Source organism: Leptonotus elevatus, chromosome 4 (genome assembly GCF_054856555.1).
Source record: "Leptonotus elevatus isolate MCC_2025b chromosome 4, RoL_Lele_1.0, whole genome shotgun sequence".
Classification (NCBI taxonomy): domain Eukaryota; kingdom Metazoa; phylum Chordata; class Actinopteri; order Syngnathiformes; family Syngnathidae; genus Leptonotus; species Leptonotus elevatus.
This window is the reverse complement of record NC_141242.1, coordinates 1,733,151-1,750,188: the sequence shown is the minus strand read 5'-3', so window position 1 is coordinate 1,750,188 and position 17,038 is coordinate 1,733,151. Positions and strand designations below refer to the sequence as shown.

Sequence of the window (17,038 nt, the reverse complement as noted above, 5' to 3'; positions counted from 1 at the left end):
GACCTACAAAAACAAAACAATTGACACTATTAATCATGATATATTATTAAACAAATTATATAAAATTGGTATTAGAGGTATTGTAAGGGAGTGGACTAAAAGTTATTTGGATATGCGGGAGCAATTTGAAATGATTGAGAATCATTGCTCATCGCTTTTGAACATTACCTATGGTGTCCCTCAGGGGTCAGTGTTGGGGCCCAAATTATTTATTATATATATTAATGATATTTGTAATGTGTTAGAAATGGCTTCTTCTTTGTACTTTCGAGTTTTATCTGATGTTTGTACCGAGTCTCTAGCACCATATGAAATCAGGGTTCTAGGAGGTGGACTCTCAACTTCGAACATAAACACACGGGTACATATACATATCATTGTTTGTGTGTGTTTTTCGGGATGTATGGAAGAAGACAACCTAGTGTTCCATTTTTGAACAGCTCAACTGGAATGCATCATATTAGGAAAAGTGCAGTGGGGAATCAGTGCCCCACTAGATCCAGTAGATGGTGTTGTTCTAGTTTTTTCTTTTTGCATTATATTAAATACAGAGTGGGAAGCCAAATGCAAAATTAATGACCGAATAAAGTTGTTTCATAATCATTATAGTGTTATTTTTGTCATTGAGAATTTGTGTATCTCTCTTACAAGACGCATTTTCTTTGTGTGGCTAGCAACACAAATCCTTATATACATCACCCATTTTGATTAAAATTCAAGAAATGCATTAAAAAGCAATAATACAACTGATGAGAACACAACTATCTTTATGTAAAATTAAAATTTTCATATTATGGGATTTTTTCTCTTTCTGTCTGAGGGCAAGAATTCAAATGAAACATTCAAGCAAACGTGTGATTTTGTAATACTGAAAAATGTATTTCTGTTAAATGTCAGACATGTTTGCATTGTCTCACTTGAGCATTGCAGCTTTGCTCACCTAATGTCAATCTGATGATATCCAACACAGTGGAAGACCTTTGATGCAGAAAATGAGGATTTCATTTTCTTGTCGTGTTGTTAGTTTTTTAGGTTTGTTTCAGGCAGTATGAAGGCCCCTCTTGTGTGGTTGTTTTTTTGTATGTTTTATTCCTTGTGCAAATTAATGTCAAATTGCCCGAAAAAAACACTAATTTCCGGAGCATTTGTTTTACATACAGTACAAGTAATGTGTACTTTTTTCAGATGCTAAATTATTATTTTTGTTAGTCATTTCCCAACTCTATACTGACAATATTTCATACTGTGTATATTTCACTTATATTCAATCGATGCTGGGTATACACACACTCTGAAATCTCTGGTTTCTTTGTAGTTTTTTTTTATTGTAGTGTTAAAGTACTGTACTACTGTACATTTTGGAGTCTGTACTTTTTTTCTTTTACTTCGGTGTCAATAAAATATTTGATTCAGTACTTTAACTAGTGAGTCTATTTTGTTGTTGTTTTTGCACACACAAATACTGCTTTAGTACAGTAACTAAGTATTTAGTGACTTCCGACCGGTCTCCATGTAACGTGAACGGTTTTGAAGCTACTGCTCCTTGGCTCCACCCACTCGCTTTGCAGCGGAACTGGTGGCGCTTCTCTGATTGGTCCGAAGCAGCATTGCTGCGAGCTCTTCTCTGATTGGTCAATTTCTAATAATCCGCCATATTCAAACTTCCGCCGTGCTGTGTTGTGTGTTTAGCTTCACAATTCTGTTGTCCTTGTTTCTTTTAAAATTCGCCACTGATTTCCTACCCATTTCCGCCATTGCCCCACGTCAAGGTTTTAATTCTAAAACCCAAGGAAGTCCGCCGCGGAATGGAAGAAAGCGACGACGTGAAGACAGAAGAGACGTCGGGGAAAAAGCAGAAGCTTCGTCGGACGTCATCGAGATTGTCCACCGCCAGCGTCTGCAGCCTTGCTGAGCCTTCGCCGAGAACACTCCGAAGAAATACCTCTAAAAAGTACGTCAACTTGTTGAAACTAACCACTACGCACTTTATGGCGCCATTAAGAACGAAATACGAGTACAAGAAGGTTAAACTCCGCGCTTATTTAAGTTATTTTGTGTCTGTTTGCGAGCTGGTAAACGATGCGTTCAAATGAGTCCCGGAATCCGCAATTTTCGGACCACATAACTCAAAGTACTACGCAGCTTTTTCTTCAAATCTATCTAAAGCTAATTTTCTCCAGTTTGTTTACGTACGTGTTACGTGTATTAGCAAAAGAACGTAAATCTGTCCCATTTGAATCCTATGGGGGGAAAATCAGATTATGATGTTTTTATGAATTTCCACATGCCAACAAACGCAACCGTTCTTATTCAAACACAGCAGTTAGCAAAACTACTTGCACTAACAAACATGGCTGTAAAAAGAGGGTATCTAGTTTACAAAAGCACAATTAGTGTTGACAGATTATCGATTTTGTCGCTCTTAGTAAGCAATTATTGTTGAAATGAAGAAATGGACTCGGTGAGTGGCATCATTTTCACATTGTTTTGCGTTTAGTGGAAGGCAGTCACAGTCATTGGCACTATTTTGCCAAGGTTGCCTTTCACCAGTACACAAAAAGAACGTGAGCAAGGGAATGATGAAAAAAAACCGTGTTTTATTCAATTCTACCTTGTAATTAAGAAAGAAGGACACATTTTTCTTCAGAACACCCCGTGGGTGTCATCCACTAAGCACTCAGACCGCACTGGAATTAACAATAAAAAGGCTGTTCCTTGCTTGACTGTTTTGTTTGTTTGTTTGTTTTTTTTAAACTTGAGCAGCAGGGTGCAGCCCAGCTTTGTAAATACGCTGTTGATAATTCAAATCCATATCCAGTCCACATCCCGAGCCCTACACATACACTATACCGGACAGATCAACATTTGTATAAACGGTTTATTCTTTACACTTTGTTTTATTGTGTGTTTATACAATATTGTGCTATGCTTTTTATTCATTATATGGAATCTATTAAAGTGTAAATAGTGTGTGTTGTATTGTAATCCTGTTTTTGTGCCGCTCATTAAGACCTGCACTGCAGAGAGGAAGCTCCTTCACATTTCTCACTCCAGGGACACCTTGGGACTTCAGTCTGGTAAGTACGTGATAAACACCATATTACCTGTGTATTACTTCAAACAGGTCAGTGGCTCTTCAACTTTTTTTCATCCAGGGACCCCCCCCTCACAGCTGTTATGACAATTTAGCAAGAACTACTTTCTGTACTTCTAGATTTTCAACAAAAAAATATCAGTATTATGATAACATAATTCATATTTTTATAGGGGGAAAAAGTTGTATTTGAAATAAAATAATCTTTACAAGAACAAAGATGTATATTGTCATGAATCGGATCAAAAGTCATAATCTGACAAGAATAAAGTTGTATTTTTAAAGTCAAAGTTTAATGATGATGAGTCAAAACACTTCATATAGAGTTATATTTGAAAAAGTGAAAAATTGTAAAAACGAAATTTTTAAATCTTTATTTTGATGTCCTTTTTTTACGGAAAATGTGTCTTATTCTCTTAAAAACATGACTATACAAAATACACCTTGTTCTATATCCGAACTTTTAATTGAGGTGTCAGTTTAGCGTGACACATTTGATTGGTCCCCATATGTACGTATCGACTTTGAGGGGGGGAAAAAAATCCAATATAGCTAAAACTTGTGTACCGAAACCCTGTATTAAGCAATATTTCTGGCCACTATTTGGCAACGTGTCATTTATTTGTGCGTCTAAATTGTTGTCGCCACAGAAGCGAAAACGCAAAGAGAAGGAAGACGACACGGTCAGCCTGTCCAGTTTTGACCTCAAGGTGAGAAAGAGAGCGCAGAAGACTTTTAGTCTTTCTGCATTTCCTTATTAGAATAATCTCATTATCTACACGTTCATGCACTTTATTTATTTTTTTACTTTCACATTCCATTGTCATCGCCCTCATTGCATCAATTCCAGTTGTGTGTAATGACGACACTTTACTTTGTTGTGTTTGTCAGGAGCCGACAATCAAGAAAGTCCGACCCCTTGCCAGAGTGTCGTCACTCGTCAACTTCATATCTCCTTCCAAGAACGGAGCGGTGCGACGTTTCGGTCAGACCATCCAGGTAAAAAAAAAAAAAAAATAAATCACTCTGGGCAGGATCATTGCTCGGACCATCCGAGAAGACCTGACTGCAAATGAATACTCTCGTTGGCAGTCCATGTCGCTGCGAGGGGACAGCAAGTCTCCGGGCACGTCGCTCCGCCCCAGCAACAAGATGGTGGCCCCCACGCCCACCAAACGCAGGAACAGCGTGCTGTGGTCCGAGATGCTGGACGTTCACCAGAAGAACTCCTTCTCCTCCAAGGAGATCAAGAGACAGGAGGTGCGGTGACTTTTGCACACACTTTTCACATGCTTTCCCACAATCGCTCCCTTTCCACTAAATTGTCAACTTTAGTGAGTTGGACGTTTTGTAGTGCTGTTGGAATTTTTTACTGAGTATAGGCCAGGGGTCTGCGACATGTGGCTCTGGGGCCACATTTGGCTCTTTAGTCCTGTGGATCGCTTAAAACAAAATAGTAGTACTGTACTATTCTTTGTTTTACATATATATATTTTTTTAATGAATTAATTATTACGTAAATGAATAATTAACTATTTAAAAAAAACGTTTTAAGTTGTCAGAAAAAAAGAGATGAAAGGTAGATGAAAAAGTTTTACAAATTGCCTAAACATGTCCAAAAAGTGACTATAAATTCCTTTCCGTCTTCAATTCCGCTTATCCGGGGTCGGGTCGCGGGGGCAGCAGCTTTAGCAGGGAAGCCCAGACTTCCCTCTCCCTAGCCACTTCAGCCAGCTCCTCCGATGGGATCCCAAAGCGTTCCCAAGCCAGCCGTTAGACGTAGTCTCTCCAGCGTGTCCTGGGAGTGACTCAGCGTCGAGCCGCTACTCCTCCACGTTGAGAGGAACCAGTTGAGGTGGCTGGGGCATCTGGTTCGGATGCCTCCTGGGCGCCTCCCTGGGGAGGTGTTCCGGGCATGTCCTACCGGCAGGAGGCCCCGGAGTGACTATAAAATGTTCATGAAATTGCCAAAAAAATGTCAGAGAATTGAATAAAGAATGCAGAGAAGAAAACATTCAGAAAGTAACTGTAAAATGTCCAAAAACAAAAGAAGGCAGAAATTTACCATAAAATGTCTTTGGAATTGCAAAAAAAACAAAAACGGAAATGTCATTTTATTTGTTTTTAAACGGCAGAAAAGAAAGCTAAATGTCTTAAACCAAAAGAAGAAATTCCGAAAATTACCATAAAATGTTGGAAAAAAATGCCAGAGGCAGAAAATTACCAAAAGTCCATCAATTTGCCAAAATGTCTGAAATTTGACAAAAGAGCAGAATAGTCTAAAAATATATGAAAATTACGACCAAAAAAAAGGTAGAAAATTAACTGGATCCTGCGTTTTGTGTGTGTTTGTGCAGCTCTAATTAGGTCCCTCAGTACATTAGACCAACACACTGTTTTCTTTATCACAATCTTCAAATGTTTTGCAGCTCCAGAACGGTTTTTGGTTTGGCCTAAAATGGCCTTTTTCTGCTTTTTCTTTAGGCCATTTATGAACTCTTCAGGGGGGAGCAGGATCTCATCGAGGATCTCCAGCTTGCACGAAAGGTTTGAAAAAAAAAAAAAAAAACGTTTAAAAAAAAAAGGTCATTTGTTCTTGTTAATAACGTGACACGGTCGCTTGGCTCAGGCGTACCACGACCCCATGCTCAAGCTGTCCATCATGACGGAGGAGGAGCTGACGCACATCTTCGGGGATCTGGATGCGTACATACCGCTGCATGCAGGTCAGTCCAACAAGTCGCATCATCATCATCATCATCATCATCATCATCATCATTCTTTTGTTGTGTTATGCCTCAACTCAAAGATTGCACAAAAGGCCCGTTTCTATTAAATGTTAAAGCTGTATTAGTATAGTGAGCACCTCTCTCTCTTTGCTGAGACAATCCATCTGAGGCATGCACAGGTGTGCCTTATGTTCCGGACCCCCCCCCCCCCCCCACACACACACACAAAAAAAGAATTATAAAGAATGCAACTGTTTTTGCTCAGTTGAATAGACAGGGTTTCAAAGCAGTAAACGTTTTTGTTATTTTAAGCCTGTAAATATTGTTATTTCTTAAATCTATTTGTGTCAAATGTTTGCTCTCAAATCTGGACTGTTTTGAGTTTCTGAGAATCATCCAGTTGTGCCTTTTGTCAGATCTTTTAACTCGACGCCAACAACTTTCATTTGACTTTTTGCAGATCTTCTGATGAAGTTGACCGAGGGGACGAGCCCCGACGGGACGGTGGCTCAGATCGGACAAATTGTGATCGACTGGGTGAGCGTGCGGCAAAGCGAGCAAGCCGTGCGTTTTTTTTTTTTTGCGTGCTCCGCGTGTGACGTGTCCGTCTGGCGCCGCAGCTCCCGGGCTTGAACGCGTACCGAAACTACTGCAGCAACCAGCTGGCGGCCAAGGCGCTCCTGGACCAGAAGAAGCAGGACCGGCGCGTGCAGGACTTCCTGCAGCGCTGCCTGGAGTCGCCCTTCAGCCGCAAGCTGGACCTGTGGAGCTTCCTGGACATCCCGCGCTCGCGCCTGGTCAAGTACCCGCTGCTGCTGCGCGAGATCATGAGGCACACGCCCGCCGACCACCCGGACGTGGCCAAACTGGAGAAGGCGGTAAAATGATAATAAAAAACTCAAATACGCGTAGCGTGCTACTCATTACAGTTTGGTATTTTTTTTTGTACAAGTAGCTAAGTTGATGTGTCGAATCTCCTGTTCTCGATCATTCATTTGCATTGACCTAAAGTATGCTAGCTTCTGATTGGTTAGTGTTAATCAGCTGATAGGGGATCAGGAAGTGTTGTCGCTCTAGCTGCCATGTATGAGTAAAGTCTAAATCAGGGGTGCTCAAGTTGGGTCCTGGAGAGCCCCCATCCAGCCTGTTTTCCATGTTTCTCTCCACTAACACACCTGATTTATGATCAGGATCGTTATCAGGCTTCTGCAAAGCTTGGTGATTAGCTGATCATTAGATTCAGCTGTGCTGCAGGAGGGAAACATGGAAAAGAGGCTGGATAGGGGCTCTCCGGGACCGAACTTGAGCACCCCTGGTCTAAATTAAGAATGAATCCGTCTCCATCCTGTCTTTTCATTTTATAAACAGTGTCCCATTAACCACCAACGAAGCTACGTGTATTCCTCGGAAGTTTGAGCTTTTTTTCTCGCAACTTTATAAAAAAAAAACATTTAGACGGGGCCGTCATACTTTATGAACGTACACATGATTGTTTTTATTTTTACAGTTAAGCTAATAACGTGCAAATTAGCACTGATAATAGCGTTTGCATCATTATGATTATGATGTGAATGCTAATCGTGATGTTTTGTCATCAAGGTGACGATCATCCAGGAGATTCTGTCTGACATCAACGTGGGGAAAGGCGAGTCGGAGTGTCAGTACTACGTGGACAAGCTGGAGTATCTGGACGACAAGCAGCGGGACCCTTTGATTGACAGCTGCAGGAGCCTTTTGTGTCACGGCGAGCTCAGGAACAAGAGCGGCTCGGTGAACTGACGCACGCACGCACGCACGCACGCACGCACGCACGCACGCACGCACGCACGCACGCACGCACGCACGCACGCACGCACGCACGCACGCACGCACGCACGGGGGGGGGGGGGGGGGTGTCATCATGTATTCAATTAGACCAAAGGCTGTTCAAACTACGGCCCCCCCATAAAACAATTGGCTGCATTCTATTACAGTGTTCATCATTCACGTTCCTGCTGTTTCAATGCTGGAAACGTTACTGAAATTGTTTCTTTTTTTTCTTCTTCTCGTCTAAAAATATTGAGAAATAATTTAGGCAATGAAAATATTTTTGAGTGTATTGTGTAAAAACAAAATTGAGCATGGAAATAAAAAATGAAAAACATTCGATGACGATGATGTTGATGTTGTGACGGCAGCGTCTGCACGTGTTCCTGTTCTCGGAGCTGCTGGTTCTGACCCGGCCGGTGACGCGCAATGAGCGGAGCTGCTTCCAGGTGTACAGGCAGCCCATCCGGGTTCGGGACATGGCTCTGGAAGACCTGCAGGACGGAGAGGTCCGCATGGGGGGCTCCTTCAGGGGGGCTTTCACCAACGCCGACAAAGGTGACTTTGCAACACTTGCATGCCAACTTGCGACAAGTCTGTTGTTTTAGTTTGTGTTAGTTTGCTGACAAATGGAGGATCGGATATTGTGGTGATTGTGGAGAAGAAAAAAAATCATTCTGGTGCTTTTCACAATTTACAAGACTTAGTAGTTCAAGACCGCACGGTTTTGGGACATGCAGGGCTACCGATGCACTTTTGCCCAAGACTATTTTTGGCCCCCCAAAAAATAAAAAATTGTGTCAATTTTTGCCAGGCTTGTTTGTCTTCTTTTTTCCCCCTAACATGCGTTGCCAGATTTTTGTAATTTCATTTCATCTTTTTATAGTTTTTGTCCATTCTGGCTCATGATTTAGCCAGGCAACTTTGTCAGATTTGTGTAGATATTTTTTTTTGTTCAGGTTTTTTTCTCCAAATTTTTGTTTTATCTTTGAATCTTTTTTTTTTTAAACAATTTTTATATATAATTTATTTATTGCTAAAAAATTTATACTGCATGTTTAATTAATTAATTAATTTGTTTATTTTGGTCATGGTCATTTTGGTTCCTTTTGGGTCATATTTTGCCATACTTTTCACCAAGGGTGGTTAAGGACTTTTTTTCAGGGAGTCTTGTTGTTTTTGGTTTTTAACCTTTTGTCCTGTTTTTTTTTTTTTATAATTTTTTTTATGATTTGTCTGTTTTTTCCTTCTATTTTGTCAGCTTTTTTGTTTTTTGCAGTGTGTGGGTGTTTTTTTTTGGGGGGGGTTGTTGTCATGGACTTTTATAATATATAATTTTTTTTCTTGCTTTATTGCCTGGATTGTCTGGGCATTTTTTGCCAGATTTTTTTTTTAATTTATTGTTAGTTTTTCAGAATTAAAATAAATGAATTACATTAAAGTCAATTTAAAATTAAACTAGATTAAATTAGAATTAAAGTCAATTTACCACAGTATTATGTCTTCTTTTTTTACTTGATTTGGTCCTTACATTTGTCGTGTGTGTGCGTCTCATCTCTGTCCAGCAAAGAACGTTTTCCGCGTGAACTCGTCGGACCCGTCGCACGGCCAGTCGCACACGCTGCAGGTCAACGACATCTACCACAAGCAGCAGTGGCTCAACTGCCTGCGCGGCGCCATGGCGCAGTGCGGCGCTCCGGGCGGCGGCACCGTCACGCGGGCCAAGCGGCGCTCGTCGGCCGTCTACGACGGAGACGAGAACTGTCCGGTGGCGGGACCTCAGCTCAGGCCGCAAAGGTCGCGCATCTCCGTCAACAGGAAAGAGACGGGAGTTTAGAGGTAAAGGAGTGAATGGCTTAACCACTGATTTCATGTTTTTTTTTTTAATACTTTTAGCAGACTGAACATAAAACAAAATAACAAAAAAAAAGTTTTGAGTTATTTCCGTCCATGTTTGTCAGGAATCTGACGTGTTTGTGTCCTCGCATGTAAGTCGCCTAAGTTAGTGATTCACAACTGGTGTAATATGTCACAAGGAATTATTCCATTTCACTTACTTGGTCTGGAAATGAAATGACAATTTATTTACGAGGTGTGACAGGACAGTTGCATGTTACTTACGTTATTTGTTTGGTAGTGTGTTGTAAAATGTGTAAGATTTTTTTATTATTATTATGTAAAATTTGTGTCTCAGAAATGGAGTTGGCGAACTCCATTGCCGTCATTTTTTTAGGGTTAAATAATTGTGCTAATTGCACAGAAGAAGAAGAAAGACAAACTCAAAACTTATGGCATGCCACAAAAAAAAAAAAAAAAAAGTAAAAAATAAATACTTTTCCAACCAATTAAGTGAAATAGAATCTTTTCTGGAGCAGTTGTTGGGAACCACTGCTCTCAATGGATTTAGGCTTTTCTATGTTTGTCAACTAGTCCCACTTATTATTTTTTTCATGTCAATTTGATGTCATTGCAACTTTGTAGTCAGCATGTTTGCATCCTTTTTTTTCCCTCCAAATCAAATATAAAACACGAGTTGTAATGTCAAGGAAATGCTGTGAGAAAATAAAAACCTGCAGGTTTATCCTTGAAATGAGTGACCGCTTGTATTTGCTCACGAATGATACTGAAAAAGTTCTTCATTTGCGCCATTCGCATTTTGATATCACAAGACCGCATCTCCAAAATTGAGCCAGCGGCATCTTACAGTGGGCGAAGGCCATCTTTATCATTTTGCAGTAAGTAGAGTGTTGTTGTTCAAAGAATGACTGCCACTAAAAGTTTTTAGCGGCAAAAGCCAAACATAACATACGTCAATATTTCATGAGATGAGAAGGTTCAGTCTGTGAAGCTCCCTTTCTGAGATGTGTTGTGGGAATTACTTGGCCCGACATTGCACTGACAAATTGGTCTTAATGGCTCGTCCCCTCAATGTCAACATCGGAACTAAACCTTCTGGAAAGTAGGACAACAATGGAATTGGCTCACTCTCGCGCTCAGTAACGGGCTTGACATCCAAATGCTTCCATTTTTTTGTTGAAAATTTAGTGAAAATGTGCAAGACAAACGTGCAAATTCTACCTGTTTCCATTTAATATTTTTTGCAATATATATATATTTTTACATTTATTGAACATAGATGAATATTTAGTAAATTTCAAATTTCTCGCCATGAGATGACATCATGAGTGCGTCTCTCTGCCACAAGACACTCAGCTGAGTGTTAACAGGTTAATTACTTTTGTTCTCTTTCTTTTTTTAACAGTACTTAATTAGCAATTGAACACAATTTCAAGATGGCGTTCTGTTGATCTTGGTGCCATTTTTGTAGTTTAACCCAAACAGAAGGAACGATCTCCAAAACAATCAGGTAGCAATAGCTTTATTTATACACTCATCACATAGAGGTAGAACATTTTGTGTTATTTACAAATGTACATTATTACAGCAATATACAGTTAAACGCCCCACCATTGCTAGTTCCACTATGTTTCAGATTTTTTAAATATTTTCTCCAGCTGCCTTATTTTAATGTGGGTGTAATTCCAATGTCGGCCCCTAGGTGGTGGCACTCTATTGTTTGACACTATACATTTGAAAGCGTGAAAACAGGAAGCATTTCAAACTCAGCCTAGTTCTTGATAAAGAAGCAAAAATCCTCTGTCATCCTGGTTTTTACGCCAACAGAAAACACGGGCAGTAGGTTTATTTTATAATGTGGACTTTTAGACAAGCTTTTTGATGAAATATTACGTTTGTTACTTTGGAAAAATAATGATTTGTTTGCTGTAAACAGCAGGATCAGGATATTTTGTGTGTTTAAAGACCTTTAAAAAAAAATGCAAGTCTTCTTGGGAGTATTTCTATATCGCAGATTTCACTTGGAACATTAGTCCCGTGATCGTGTTACTGCAGACAGCATATTTTCATCCATTGTCTAAAGTGTTTGTTTGCGTGGTGGGTGAGTTTGAGACATCTCAGACTTGATGAAAAAGAAATGAATATGTCATGTAAAGGCTTGCGTTAATTTGTCAGACACGAGCCACCAAAAACGCTCGTCAGACGTCGAAGACGGGAGGCGGCGCGTACGACAGAAACGCCACCATGCGCTTGGGCAAATCCAGCCGGGAGAAAACGTGCAGCGCCTTCGCACCCAGGATCCTCCTCAGGGCCACCCGTGCCATCTGCTGGAGGCTCAGCGGCGTGTCTGCGGGACAAAACGCAACAGCTACACACTAATCGCTCCAACAGTGGGAATGCTAATTGTTAGCATTCGCAATTAGCCTTGATTACGAAACTGAAATGCTTACGGAAGTTCGTACGTACCCTCGTAGAAGCGAAAGCATAGATGCGCCGGCGATCCGAGCGGCGCGTAATGGACGGCCTTCTTGTCGGCGTTATCTCGGGCGTGCAGGTCGGCGCCAAACTCCACCAGGAGCTCAATCAGGTCCACGTGGCGCGTCTTGGCGGCGTGGTGGAGCGCCGTCTCGTGCAGCTTGGCCGCGTTTACGTTCGCACCTTCACACCATGGACAGCAAAGAAACGTCAGCCGCGCTCTGACAACAACTATCAAATGCAGGACCAAAATATTTGACAAAAAAATATCATAAACTTGGAACCAAAAATAGGCCCCAAATTTTTTTGAAAAATCTGACAAAATTTACAAATAAACTGACTAATTTGACTCCAATTGAGTGAACAAAATATCAGACCCCCACAAACTTACAAAAATTTGTAACTGGCCTGGTCCAAAACAAAACAAAAAGCAAATTGAAAACAAAAAAATACATACATGTGCCTCCAAAAAATCTATCAAAAAGAAACAAAAAACATACATGACAAAATTCCCTGACAAATCTTGGACAAAAATATGACCAAAAATTGACATAAACATAACAAAATAAATAAAGGCTGATCATTCAATTTTGGTAAAAAGCAGACATGCATCTAACAAAACTACTGAAATAAAAAAAAACTGACAAGGTTAACAAAAATTTTATCAGCCTACCAAAAATGAGCAAAAAGTACACAAAAACTAAGAAATTACAAAACTTAAAAAAAATTTTTTAAGAAAAACTGAAAATAAATATTAATCTGACCAAAATAACTGAAAAAATAAAACAATTAAACAATCACTTTTTTTTTTAATACAACTGAAAAAATATTAATCTGACCAAAATAACTTAAAAAAAATAAGCAATTAACAAAATCATATTAATTTTTTTTTTTTTTTTAATCTGACCAAAATCTGACCAAAATAACATCTGAAAGTTCAGCTCTCCTTGCCCACACGCAACAATTTAGGCACAGTGATGGTTACTGTGCCTAAATTGCTGCATTTTTGTTTTCACGCTCACTCGTAAATTCTCCAAATTTAGCTTTTCAACACACATTTAAAAAAAAATAATAATCAAGCAAGCGACGGCTCACTGGACAACTGTTAAATTTGTCCAGGAAGCCCAGTTTAGCATTAATTAATTGCTTCTTCTTCCTGGTGGACTGACCGGCGTTGAGGAGCAGTTTAGCACAGTGGTAGTGTTTGCTGGCGCAGGCGACGTGCAGCGGTGTCCCGTAGTGGCAGTCGTGCGCCTCCATGGAGGCGCCGTGCTGGATCAGCAGCTCCATGCAATCCAAATTGCCTGTCCATTAAAAAAAAAAAAAAAAAAAACATTGGAAATGGATCAAATCAAGTCATGGTGTGTGCCTATAAAAAGGGGCGTGGCCTAGTGAGTGACATCAAGTTGACGGTTAGCGCCTGTGCCTTTAAGAGGCGGGGCCTGCCTGGTGCTGTGGCGTCTGACATCAATTAGTCGGCGCGTGAGCATCTTCCTACAGCAGCTGCTTGCGAATGTCGCCATTTTGTATTTTGGGTGCTCGTCAGGCCGGCGGGTGGGTCTCACCTCGCAGGCAGGCCTCGTGGAGCGGCGAGAAGGTGAAAAGCGGCGGATTGACGGCGGCGCCGTACTCCAGCAGCAGCTTGACGCACTCCGGGCTGCCGGCCGCGCAGGCGTCGCACAGCGGCGTGCTGCCGTCGATGTTGCGAGCGTCCACCTGGGGGAGAAGCGCAATCGTTCAGTTAGTTAGAATTTGGTTTTGACAGCAGGTTTGTTAGTTTTGATTGTTTTCGTCACTGGCTTTCATTGGTTTGGTCTTCTGTTTACAACTCGGACATCTTGTGTCACACTTTTCCCTCCGTTTGTATTTCAAGGAATTTCATATTGTATCAGCTGAAAAAAATAATTAAATATGGTGAGATGTTGGTGAAGAGGTGCTCGAGTTAATTTTTTTCACGGCTGATCTTTCAGATACTGTACAAGATTTAACAGCTTGGCTGCAATGTAAGGTTATTACCAGTAGAGGACACTAACAGTATTGCGATGGTCATAGTGACCAGAACGTGCCTTCAAAAAGACAAAAGTGATGTTTAATATTCATTTATCCATTTCATCATTTAGATTTATTTATTATTCTCTATAAAATGTCAATCCAAACTTTCTTGACAATAATATGCTGTATGCGCCTCCACTAGTGTAAACATGGCATTCTGAGAAATATTGTATCGGTGAAGTGTGAGTTTAAAGAGCAAAATGTACCTGTTTTTATCCATCTCAGTAAAGGCCGGCGGCCATTTTGCCTCATGCCGTTGACTGAAAATGACATCACAGTTGCCGGACTCAGTAAATGGCCAATCACGGGCCACGGCTCACTTAACCTCCCAACCCCGACTTTGGTCATGTGACGTTTATCTGACCAACTGGCTGTGATGTCATTTTCAGTCGACGGCAAGTGGCAAAATGGCCGCCGCTTCTAAGCTGGATAAAACAGGTGGATTTTGCTGCTTTATTCATTTATGTACAAAAGCAATATTGGTCAGAATCCTGTGTTAAGACTATGGGGCGTCCTATTGTAAAGAAAATGTTTGACTTGCCTTCCCCTTTACATGATTTCCCATGCAGGCAGTTATTGTTTTCCGTACGACGTCACCGGGCCGGAGCTAAAGTGTACATTTGCAGCTGAGCGTTCCGACCTGCGCCCCGGCGGCCAGCAGCAGCGCGACACAGCGCGCGTGTCCCTGAATGCAGGCCTCGTGCAAAGGCGTGATGGAGTCGATGGCCACGGCGTTGACGGCCGCCCCGTCCCGGATCAGCTGCTGCAGCCGCGCCGCTCGGCCTTGCGCCGCCGCCTCGTGCACCGCCGACCGCTCCGTCCAGAAGCCCAGACCGTGAGCTGCAAAAACCACCACATCTCATCTCATCTGGTACAATGCAAGTCTGGTAGCCTACCTTTTTACATTTACAGCGATCGGAGAAGTATGCATTTTTTTAAATCGTGGTTGTAGGCTGTAGCATGGATTAAGTAACAATGAGAAACACATTTTGCAAGAGAAACTTTTAACTTGTAACTTAAGACAGTCAAGACTGTTGCATTTGTTTGCGAGAGTAACTATGTAGTTAACTCATTAAACTTATTTTTGGTGTAAAAGTATGACTTTTTAAAGGAATTTTAAAACAGAATTTATAGTTATTTCAATGACGTTGTGATTTTTCTTCTACGACTTTATTCTCAAATTACAATTTTATTCTCATGTTATTATTTTCATAATCTAGTTTTTTTTTTTTTATATATATATATATAAAAAAAGTATGTACCGTATACTAGATTCAGGAGATTGTATCTCTGCACTCACAGCAAATTACAGTTAGTTTCAGTTTTATTTTATTGAATGGACATTGGACAAATATAATATCACATGTTCACAGCAGCCAGACATAATGCTACAACATGAATTTATCCTACATATAAGATATGTTAAGCGTTGTAACACGAATAATAACAAAATCAGCTACAGACCGTTGAGCATGCTTGCGCCTCCTTAATGCTAAAGAGCGTAAACATGAGCCTCACACACGACCACTGAATTCCACTTGTTAGCTTCGTTCAACGTCAGTCCGTCACAATTGGATGGCAAACTGCCTTTTGAAATGTGCATTTCCTGAGTGTACATAAAGCGGCGGTAAACGCACAAGCTCTAACTTGCGAGCAGAGAAAGTGCTAAGCTCCTTACCGATGTCGCCGTACAAGGACGGTCTGTTCCGCGTTATCTCCATGTCGTCATCTTCGGCCATCCACCGCGAAAACATTCAGCGGAGGATGGACACCATCGCGACCCCGAAAAAGGTGTCGAGTGGCCGGCCAACGTTGCTGCAAAACACGCCGCGTGTTGTGTGTTGTGTGCGCGCTGCCGTCAACTACTACAGTGCGTCCGTCAAACCAAAGGAGCGATCGGGCCAAAGGCAAAGGACTCTGGGAAATGTAGTCGACTCGTATACAACGTGACGTCAAACTAGGCTACCAGAGTACGGGGTGTCCTCGGATAATACGGAAAAAAAAAAGCTGTTGAAAATGTTGTTTTGAGTTTACATTGCATCTACTTTTGTATTTAATCATAATTTATTTGATGTGGCTTTTATATCCTTTGTAACCTCTTGGCGTTTGTGAATTTGTATCGGCATTGTTCGGCAAATATAAATCTTTGTTTAAATAAAGTTGATTGAGAAAGAACTTGCAGGTGGGGGCGGGGTTCTTCTGATTATGACGACATACCTGCATTTTATTTTTTTTGCACTCACTCACACAAACACGCACACATACAAACATGGTCTCCCAGGCCGGGAAGCGAACCCACGCCAACCTGCATCGTAGGCAAGTGAAAGGGAAACATGATTTCTTATTTTGACCAATTTTTGTTTTGCTCAGTGTTTGTCAGATTTTGACAGTTTGTTTCATTATGTCTAAGAAAAATAATAATTTTACAGCCTTATTTTTGAGACATTCTAATAAGATTTCTGTAAATTTTGCGAGTTTCCCCTTCAATCTCTTGTCATTTTGTCCAAGTATTGTCGGATTTTTTTTTTTGCCAAATTGCAATCTGTTTTGTGTTTTTTTGGCAGTAACTTTTTGCCTGTCACAGATACGGCACCAGAGTCTTATTGCTAATTAGACTAAGGCGGTAGTAACACAATAGTAAATGCATAATTATAATAATATACAATTTTTTTTTTTGCATGGATCTATTCAGATTCAAACAATTGTATTGATCCCGAGGGGGCAATCGTTTACAGCTTTCAGGCACAAGTGCACCGTCAGCCTTAATTGTAAAAGACGTGGTAAATAGTTAACGGGAAAAGTTATAAGAAATTAATAAATAGGAACAATGAAATAAAAGCAATATGCACGATAAAACCACAGCGAGACCATACATATAAAAATATCAGTTAACTGAACGTGTATGTGTATATTTTTATCCTAAACCTGGCTCTTATTTGTTAGTGAATGCTTTTAAATGTTTTACTGTTTAATTATATATGTGACACACATCTGTTGCCTTGTGAATGAAATGCGCCATATTAAT

General features: G+C 40.7%; 2 protein-coding genes across 3 annotated transcripts; one reads left to right on the top strand and one right to left on the bottom strand.

Moving 5' to 3' along the window:
• The first annotated feature begins 1,662 nt into the window (after nt 1–1,662).
• On the top strand, nt 1,663–10,212 carry LOC147174958 (neuroepithelial cell-transforming gene 1 protein-like). 2 transcript variants are annotated; one of them, XM_086073037.1, is made up of 12 exons: nt 1,663–1,951; nt 3,011–3,077; nt 3,745–3,804; nt 3,986–4,093; nt 4,187–4,354; nt 5,579–5,641; nt 5,724–5,820; nt 6,284–6,360; nt 6,444–6,701; nt 7,423–7,593; nt 8,001–8,187; nt 9,195–10,212. In XM_086073037.1, the coding sequence occupies exons 1-12, from the start codon at nt 1,806–1,808 to the stop codon at nt 9,464–9,466; spliced, it is 1,674 nt and encodes a 557-aa protein (XP_085929163.1). In that variant the 5' UTR covers nt 1,663–1,805; the 3' UTR covers nt 9,467–10,212. The 2 variants fall into 2 exon arrangements, with proteins under 2 accessions (XP_085929163.1, XP_085929164.1); XM_086073038.1 differs by lacking the exon at nt 1,663–1,951 and adding an exon at nt 2,321–2,461.
• Nucleotides 10,213–10,991: 779 nt separating this feature from the next.
• Nucleotides 10,992–16,033, bottom strand: asb13b (ankyrin repeat and SOCS box containing 13b). Its single transcript, XM_086073040.1, has 6 exons — nt 15,692–16,033; nt 14,654–14,853; nt 13,527–13,677; nt 13,131–13,265; nt 11,953–12,144; nt 10,992–11,833 (listed from the first exon to the last, which is right to left on the bottom strand). The coding sequence occupies exons 1-6, from the start codon at nt 15,765–15,767 to the stop codon at nt 11,685–11,687; spliced, it is 903 nt and encodes a 300-aa protein (XP_085929166.1). The 5' UTR covers nt 15,768–16,033; the 3' UTR covers nt 10,992–11,684.
• Between the last annotated feature and the right edge of the window lie 1,005 nt (nt 16,034–17,038).

Coding starts and splice junctions, on each gene's coding strand:
- LOC147174958 (XM_086073037.1), top strand. CDS start 1,806: ATGGAAGAAAGCGACGACGTGAAGACAGAAGAGACGTCGGGGAAAAAG. Junction 4,355..5,578: donor AGGAGATCAAGAGACAGGAG/GTGCGGTGACTT, acceptor CTTTTTCTTTAG/GCCATTTATGAACTCTTCAG. Junction 5,642..5,723: donor ATCTCCAGCTTGCACGAAAG/GTTTGAAAAAAA, acceptor CGCTTGGCTCAG/GCGTACCACGACCCCATGCT.
- asb13b (XM_086073040.1), bottom strand. CDS start 15,767: ATGTTTTCGCGGTGGATGGCCGAAGATGACGACATGGAGATAACGCGG. Junction 13,678..14,653: donor TGCTGGCCGCCGGGGCGCAG/GTCGGAACGCTC, acceptor CTTCTCCCCCAG/GTGGACGCTCGCAACATCGA. Junction 13,266..13,526: donor CCACGAGGCCTGCCTGCGAG/GTGAGACCCACC, acceptor TTTAATGGACAG/GCAATTTGGATTGCATGGAG.